The 9,479-nt window shown below is 42.4% G+C and overlaps 1 protein-coding gene across 4 annotated transcripts in view; it reads left to right on the forward strand.

The window, feature by feature from the left end:
- Nucleotides 1-9,479, forward strand: part of LOC143295411 (transforming growth factor-beta-induced protein ig-h3-like) — a 61,542-nt gene that overhangs the window by 15,153 nt on the left and 36,910 nt on the right. For all 4 annotated transcript variants that reach the window (XM_076607094.1, XM_076607095.1, XM_076607092.1 and 1 more), the window contains exon 3: nucleotides 2,162-2,317. In XM_076607094.1, the coding sequence (XP_076463209.1) occupies nucleotides 2,181-2,317 (137 nt within the window). In that variant the 5' untranslated portion in view covers nucleotides 2,162-2,180. The remainder of the gene's footprint in view (nucleotides 1-2,161; nucleotides 2,318-9,479) is intronic.

Here is a 9,479-nt window from a genome sequence, read left to right on the forward strand (position 1 = left end):
GCCGTGTATTGATGATGATAAAATGAATGAACGAAGAACTGAATGAAAGAATGAACTGAACCCCTGCTGGGAATTTCTCTTCAGGTATGTGCTATGCACTGATTGTGATAACTATGGATGAAGGAAGAAAGGGATGGAGGAAAGAACGAATGGGGTGAATCTCTGGTTGATGGATGTGCCTGTTAAGCAGTGCCGTTATGTCAGATGAATAGTAAAATAAATGAACGAAGAAAGGAAATAACTGAATGGAAGTGAATCCTTCGTGGGAATCCTTGTTCAGGCAAGCGGAGTGTATTGATGATACAATGAATGAACGAACAGGGAGAAAATGAACGGAGAAATGGATGAACGAGAGAACAAATGAACTGAATCCCTGGTTGATCATTAGCATTGTTCTGGTAAGTGCCGTGTATTACATCAAGAATAAGATAAATGAATAAACGAATGGAAGAACGAGCTGAAATGAAATCTATAAGAGTTGATCAACAGAGTAGACCGCCCTTCCCCCTGCCCCCCCCCCCCCCCCCCCTCTCCCCCCTAGCCCCCTGCTCACTGCCAACTATTATCCATTTTAATGATTTCACACCCTCCGAATGAATCTCTGAATCACCAAAGTATAATCGAAGGGTCCTTGGTCCTCAGCTGTCACATCCACATCGTATTTGTACGATAGTCAGTCATGTCCGACTATGACCATTGGAACAGCAGTGGAGACAACTGCTGCCCTGACTATCTGGGCTATAATTTGATTTTTGTATAAAGTGTCTTGCCCAGGTTACATCCGCATTCTCTCGGCCAAGAGAGTGTTTTTTTACAGACGGCATTGGGGAAGGTCCCCAAAGGTCAACTAGCCCCCAAGGCTAAATCACCTCCACAAAATATCAGGGAAATCTGCCCACAGCATTTTGGTTGATCCTGCGACAGACAGACAGATATCGGGAATCAAAGAGCGCGCGTGCGCACATAGGTGTGTGGGCGGAAGATGTGTGGTGTCGGGTGTGGGAGGTGTTTTGTTATTGTTGATTTTAAGTCACGACAGCTTGGCTTTTTTGTTGGTTTTTTTTTTTCATAAATCTTCGGTTCTACCTTTTTTTCTTTCTGCGACAGACAGACAGACAGACAGACCAGAGTGATGACGTAGCCTTCTTGGCGGAAATAACGACTGAATTAGTGACTGGTGGTTGTCTGGTGGGTTGGGTGGTTGGTTGGTTTGTGGATTCTGGTAGTTGGTTGGTAGATTTGTGTTGGTGGGTTGGTTGATATGTTCAAGTTGGTTGAATGGGTGGTTGACGTATTGAAGATATTGGTTGGATGGTTGAGTGGAATGCGTGGTTGATGTATTGAAGTTGGTTGATTGGTTGGATGGTTTGTTGATTGGTGTATTGAAGTTGGTTGAATGGTTGGTTGATGTATTGGAGTTGGTTGGTTGGTAGGTTGGTTGGCTGGTAGTTTAGCTGGTTGATTTGAATGGTTTGTTGGCGTGTTCAAGTTCATTGTGATTGGTTGGTTGGCTGAGATCTGTAAGTTGGTTGGTTGGTGTATTCAAGTTGGTTGGTTGATGGATTCAGTTTGGTTTTTTGGTTGGCTGGTTGGTTGATGGCTTCAGTTTGCTTAGCTGGTTCATTTCTTCATTCAAGGTAAAAATCCCCTCTGTACTTGACTGGTCGTTTTGAAGGTTTTGTTGTTTGGTTGATTGGTTCATTGCGTGCTTGATTGATTGATTGATTCATTCATTCATTCCATTCAACTTGAATTTGTAACATCTTCCATTCACTGGTTTCTTGCTTGCTTGCTCGCTCCATTTCAGCCATTCGTTCATTAAGTTGATATGTCCTTCCTACTTAGGATGGTAGGCAAGACGACGTAAAATAAAAAATAAAAAACCCTACTGAATTGAATAAGGTAAGATAACCCACCCGCCAGCCCCACTCCTCTGCTATCACCGGCGTTGAAGAGATGTTAAATAAGAATGACTGAGAGAACGAAGTTTAGCTTGGTTAATTGCTTGTCTGATTGCTTGCTTGGTTGGTCTGTCGGTACGGTTGCTTGCTGGCTTCACCTGTTTGTGGAACGACTTGTTCGCTTGCTTTATTTTGCTGTCTTGACTGCTGGCTTGCTTGCACGTTATTTTATTTTATTTTATTTTTCTCTACCTTTACAGATTGGGTGACCGTGGTGGAATGTTCAGCTTTGGTGGTCCGTACGGAGGAGGTTTTGCCCGGGGGGTGGGCTTTGCTGGTCATCACCGCCATCCATGGAATATGGACTTTGATTTTGACTTCAACTTTGGTGGTCAGAAGCGAAACTGGTGGGACGGGTAAGATTTTGTTTGTTTGTTTGTTTGTTTGTTTTTGGGGAGGGGGGTGGGTCGTTTTGTTGTTGGCTTTGTTTGTTTTTTGTTTTGTTTTTATTTTGCTTTCTGGCACTCCTCGTCGTCCTATTGTTGGTGTTGTTATCATCGTTGTATTTGTTGTTGTTGTTGCTGTTTAAACGCAGATGTGGTGCAGCGTATATGGATCAGTCTGCACGCTTTAACACCTCCTTGAAACTGAAACTGTTGTTGTTTGTTGCTGTTCTTCCATCATCACTGGAGTTTTCATCGTTGTCGTTATTGTTGTCGTTGTCGTTATTTTTATAACGATGCTGATGAATGGTGTTGTTTGTTTGTGTTGTTTCACTGTCACTGATGTTTTGTTATCGATATTGTTGTTGTTAATGTTGCTAATGTCGTTTTTGTTGTTGTTGTTGTAGTTTTCCTAACGATGATGTGATAAACTGTGTTATGTTCTTGTTATTGTTCATGATGATGTTGACAGTTTGCTGTTGTTATTGTGTCACGCTGTGAAGGTCACACACACACATGCTGGGCAATAAACGCTGTGTGTGTGTGTGTGTGTGTGTGTGTGTGTGTGTGTGTGTGTGTGTGTGTGTGCTGGCATGCGTATGTACGTGTATGTGTGCTTGTGTGTATATCTCTGTGTATGTCTGCCCATCCACCTCGTCTGCATTGCGGTATACTTTCCTGCTTATCTTTTCTCTGAGAGTTTTCACTTTTCTCCCCCACTTCAAGTTGAATTTTAAGCTCGTTGAATTTCTCTCGAAGCAAATAGGGCAGAGAGGCTTCTAATTTCAGACCCCTGAGTGGAGCCCAGGAGTTCGTTATCAGCTAGCACTGAGTCAACCTTTTAAACAAGCCAAGAGCGGAGTTCCATTGGCTGCTCAAGAACGATCCTAAAAGTGCCAGGATGTCACTGATTTCATATCCCGGTGACATAGGAAAATTATGCCCTCCACCCTTGCTATATCCCCATGCCCCTTACTCCGCCCCGCCCGCCGCACCGAATATAATTATTCAGAATGAAGGGGCTTATCTGATATACATTACATAGACACTGAATAGAATTAATCAAAATGAAGGGGCATATCTGGTATTTACACAGCTTTATCTATTTCTATAAACCAAGAGAGGAGTGGCGTTGATAACAAAATTGATGTAACTCTCACCACATTTTGTGCCAAACTCACAAATACACACAGACGCACATGCACACAAACATATGTATATTTATATTTTGGTTAATATTTTAAACACACAAACACGCATATACAATTATGGATATTTAGATAGAGAGAGAAAGAGATAGAAGGAGCAAAGTGAGAGATGAAAACTTGTAAGCGCTAACACACACGCACGCGCGCGCGCGCGCGCGCGCGCACACACACACACACACACACACACACACACACACACACACACTGGTGCAATACACATACTTTTTTCTCGCCGGAGAAGAAAAACTGTGCAACTCCTCCGCTATCTTCTCCTCTCTACATACATGATTAGAACCGACATTTGAAAGTTGTCCGGGAGACAAAAGGTGGTATGGTAGCTCTAATCTTTGACACCGCAATAGCAGGTGCATGCTAACAGACTTCTGTGTGTCAAGTTTTTTTTTTATTTCATGATGGTAAATTGAATAAGGAACAAGTGTTGTTGTTTTTTCACATCAAGCCATCCATGGAAAAAAGAAGAAAAAAAAAGGAAAAAAGAGAAAAAATATAGGAGAGAGAGAGTGTGTGTGTATGTGTGTGTGTGCATGCGCGCGCGCGTGTATGTATGTATGTATGTGTATATATATATATATATATATATATATATATATATATATACATATATATACATACATACATACATACATATGTGTGTCTCTGTCTCTGTCTGTTTCTCTCTCTCTCTCTCACTCTCTCTCTCTCACACTCTGTGTCGTTCTCTTTCCTTGCCTTCTTGTGTATGTGTGTGTGTGTGTGTGCGTGTGTGTATGTGTGTGTGTGTGTGTGTGTGTGTGTGTGTAAGCGCGCACGCGCGCGCGTGTGTGTCGCTATCCGCTTCCTCTATCGTTTCCTCTTTTATTCTGTCACGCCCTTACGCATACAACCCTTCTCTCTTCTTTTATATGTCATTTCATTATCTTGGCCATCTCAGACCGAAAATAACTGACAGTTTTTATCAGGGCTTGGTTTTTTGTTTGTTTGTTTTTGTTTTTTTTGTTTTGGTTTCTCTCCCTTACTCTCTGTCTCTCTGCCCCCCTGTCTCTGTCTCCAACCGCCTGTTCCTGTCCGCATCCACCCCCACCCCCACCCCAACCCCACTTTTCTCTCTATTTCTTTCTCTCTTTCAATTGAACATGATAGGGGTTTGTTGGTCTGTTTGTCTGTCTGTCAATGTCTGTCACTATCTATCTGTCTGTCTGTCTCTGCCTGTCTGTCTATCAACCTGTTTCTGTCTGTCTGTCTGTCTGTTTGTCTCTCTCTCTGTACTGTGATGTTTACATTTATCTCAATGTGATGTTTATGAAAATAATGTTCACATACCCCTTCTTTGGGGACCTTGGCAATACACAAATAAGCTATGTCTCTCTCTCTGTGTCTGTCTCCACCCTCTCCCTGTCTGTGTGTGTCTCTCTCTCTTTTTCTCTGTCCGAGTGTCTCTTTCTGCCCACCCCCCACCCCCCCCCCTCCCAGTGTGTATGTGTGTGTTCTTCTCGTTCTCATTATCAAGGGGTGTCACTCTGATGATATCTTTTAGTTTCATGAAGCACCGTCTTTGTCCCTTTTATCTCCCTCTGCGCGCGCGCGCTTGTGTGTGTGTGTGTGTGTGTGTATATATATATATATGTGTGTGTGTGTGTGTGTGGAATATAAAGAGAGAATGTTGGAAGAAAAAAATGTGTAAAATTATGTGTGTGTTTACATGTGTGTGTGTCAGTTTTTTTGTTTGTTTTTTTTCGTTTTGTTTTTTATAGGTTGTTTGTTTGTTGTACTGTGTGTGTGAATGTGTTTGTGCGTGTGAGTGTGCGCGCGCGTGTGCCGGGGTGTTCATGTGTCCGAATGTGTGCGTGTGTGTGTGTGTGTGTGTGTGTGCGCGCGCGCGTGCATGTGTGTGTGTGTGTGTGTGTGCGTGTGTATATGTACGCGTGTGTATATATGTGTATGAGCGTGTGCGCGCGCGCGAACGCACGCATAGAGTCAGTAGAGGGCGAGGCGGATGTTTGGTCTTCCATACTCTGTCATACATTGTACTGCAGATAGCTACCATAGCTACTCATGTCGGTTCCTCAAACTGACTCCACACTGTTTTCTGTTCCCGTCCGGAATAAGCCGTGCTGCAGAAATAGTAGGACTGCGGCATGCTCATTCTGTTCATTCCAGAATGTTCCTTCCTCACAGACTGGCCTTGTCTTTGTCTGCCGTGTGTCCCTACGCTGCCAGGGCCGGAGCCAGATGTTAGAACTTTCGTTTGTGAACAAAGAATGTTGGGTGGGCTACCGCTTTCTGCGGCGCTGAGAGGTACTAGTATGACAGACAGACGTAAACAATGAGACAGAGAGACACACCGAAATACACACACGCCGGCACACACACGCGCGCGCATACACGCACACACTGGCACATGTTAGACACACACACATACACACACATGGTCTGAATCACACACACACACACACACACACACACACACACACACACACACACACACACACACACACACACACACACACACTGTCTCACACACACTGTCTCACACACACCGGCACACACACACACACACACACACACACACACACGCACACACACGGCACACACACACATACACCCACGCGCGCGCGCAGACACACACACACACACACTGGCACACACACACACACACACACACACACACACACACACACTGACACACTGAGTTTTGTCTGAACTGTAATTTGCAATGAACCCGCTTCTCAGTTGTATGGTACTGTACTGTACTGTTCTGTATTGTATTGTACTGTTCTGTATTGTACTGTACTGGTCTGTATTGTACTGTATTGTACTGTACCGTTCTGTACTATTCCGCTGTCACCTGATGTACCAATACTAGGACTCAGCCCACTCCCAAGTACACCAGTAACAATCTTAAAAGGGGGAGAAAAAAAAAGAACCAGTAAATCGGGCCTCAGACTCCACACCCAAGAAAGCACCTGGCAGGGCACAGATATTTCTCTGTATGGTAAACCTATCGTATCAAAAGCTGGATCCATGCCGTTTTCCCCAGGAATAACGAAACAGGACGTTTTAACTGTCGACCGTGACATTAACGTGCACTATGTAGACGGGGACATGGATTTATCGTCTCGTCCGAATGGCGAAGAACAATCGAGCTACAGCTGGACAGGCCAGTAACTGAAACGCCCGGAAGCCGCCAAGAGAAATGAACAGACGCATTCATCATCCTCTTTGACCCACCTACCCCCAACCCACTCCCCCACCCCCCTAACCCTCCATCCTTCCCCAGAATCTCCGTCATCACCTCCCGTCCACCTGGCAACCATCGAGGCAGTTGTTTTTGAGTGGGTTTCTGCCATGTAGTCTAAAAATAAATAAAAAATAAAATAAAATATATATATATTTTTTAAACCCTGCAAGAAAAGTATTTTTGGCTGTATGTATTCAGGGTTTTTCCACATAAAAAATCGAAGAAAATCGAATGTTAGATAAGAGCAGGAAAATTAAATAAAGAAAAATAAACACGAGGAGATGGCCGTTATGTTGGAAGAATGACATCCCCGAACTATCCACCCAGTCCCCCAAACTCCTCTTCCACCCCCACCCCCCTCCCTCCCTCCCTCATACATCACACCCCTATACTCCCAATTCCAGCCCCCAGCATATTAACCATCGTGGTCATTTTATGAATACAACTTTTTTTTCTCCCTCTCTCTCTCTCTCTCTCTCTATTTTTTTTTTTTAATTTATTAAACGAAAGAGATATTTTCTGGAATGTTTGGAACAGAGTGTCTGTCAAGTTGCCAGAGACCCACAATTGGCACGTAGGGTGGTTTTTGTGTATTTTGTTGTTGTTTTTTCCTCTTTTTTTTTTTTTTTTTTTTTTTTTTGTCCAGTGCACTCCGAATCTCTATCTTTCTGACTGCTTGTCTGCCAGCCTCCCCCCCCTCTCTCTCTCTCTCTGTTTCTTTCACTCTCTGTCCTTTTCCTAATGTAACCTGTTTAAGGCGCCTGTTATCAGAAGGCAAAACGTAGTTGATGTGTTAATAGCTGATAATGACGAAGTAATTAGATCCTTGGCAAAATACATTGCTGAAGCAAGTAAAGCAAGAAAACTTTTGATTTCAGTTTGAAAACATTCTGCTTATCGTTCACAGAGATCGTCTACTTCTTCTTAATGTGCTTGGTGGTTTACTTACTTACTTATTGAACAGTAATCATTACACTACCTTTGATAAGGTGTCGGCCTATTTTGTATATACATAGATGGAGATTCACATGAACGCTGAGAGACTGTTGTCTGCATGTGTGGAGTAGTCTCTGAGACTTTTCTTTGTTTATGTTTAATGTCTGTTCTTCTTGGACATGAAATTGTGAACCCCATGTTATTATGGCATGTGTGCTAATGACATTAAACAGTTTCAGTTCAGTTTCAGTTTCTGTCCTTTTCCTTTGTCGCTCTCTTTGTTTCTTTGTCTCCGTCTCTGTCTCTCTCCCTCCCTCATCCCTCTGTCTCCCTCTCTCCCTTCTCTCTCTCTTTGTCTCCGTCTCTCTCTGTGTCCATGTGTCTGTGTCTGAGTCTTTGTCTCTCTCTGTCTCTCAGTCTCTTTATCTGTCTATCTATCTGTCTGTCTATCTATCTCTCACTGACATTGCATAGATGATAGCACGTTCACATATAGATCTTTAGCGTATTCAAAGATGCTCTCACATAAAGATACATCATGCATGCATTCATGCATGCATGCATACACACACACACACACACACACACACACACACACACACACACACACACACACACACACACACACACACACACACACATACATATATACATACATACATACTTACTTACAAATGAATAGACAGATAGATAGATAAATAGACAGGTAAATTCATACATGAATAACTAAATAAATAGATGTAAGTGAATTAATAAATGAATAAATAAATGAATAAATGATTAAATATATATATATAACACATGAATATATACATAAATAAATTATAAAAAAAATAAACAGAAACAGGAGGGGGGGGGGGTAGGAAGGGAGGAAGAAGAAAGAAAGAAAGAACGGGCGAACAGAAAGAAAAGGGAAAGGAAGAAAGGACAAATAAGAAATAGACGAAAACAAGTAGACATTCACGGGAACCGGATGTCAGCACTTCAGGTTATCATCATGTCAGCAACAAACAAACAACAACAACACCGACAACACTCACCTTCAGGGACAAAAGCAAAACAAACCGAGAGAGAAAAAAGGACAAGTGTCGGTTTCAAAGAGTCAAAGCGTGCGCACTGATCCATATACGCTACACCACATATTTGTATATATACATACATACATACATACACACACACACATATATATTTATTTTTATATATATATATATATGTATATATATATATATATATATATATATATATATATATATATATATATATATATATATATATATATATTAATGAGCAATGCACAGATGTCCGAACTACGCATAAGCCCAACGCGCTGGTCACAGAGAAAGAGAGAGAGACAGAGTTCGAGAGAGAGAGACAGAGTTCGAGAGAGAGACAGACAGATATATATATATATATATATATATATGTGTGTGTGTGTGTGTGTGAAAACCAACAGAAATGGTGAAATGGCAATGTTTTCACATGACGATGTGCGTTTAAAAAAAAAAAATTAAAGGAGCTGTGAGGGGTTGGAGGGGGGCGGGGGGTGGGGGGGTGGACGGAGGGGGGGAGGGGGCTAAAGCACCATGTCATTCATTTTCCTAATGACAGAGAGAGAGAGAGAACGTGAGAGAGAGAGAGAGACGGAAAGAGGAAAACCAACAGCAGTAGTGAAATGGCAGTGTTCACGTGACAATGTTAAAATTAAAAAAAATTTAAAAAAGTGGGTGGCGGGGCTTTAGCACCATGTCATTCA

Source organism: Babylonia areolata, chromosome 20 (genome assembly GCF_041734735.1).
Source record: "Babylonia areolata isolate BAREFJ2019XMU chromosome 20, ASM4173473v1, whole genome shotgun sequence".
In the NCBI taxonomy this organism is placed as follows: domain Eukaryota; kingdom Metazoa; phylum Mollusca; class Gastropoda; order Neogastropoda; family Buccinidae; genus Babylonia; species Babylonia areolata.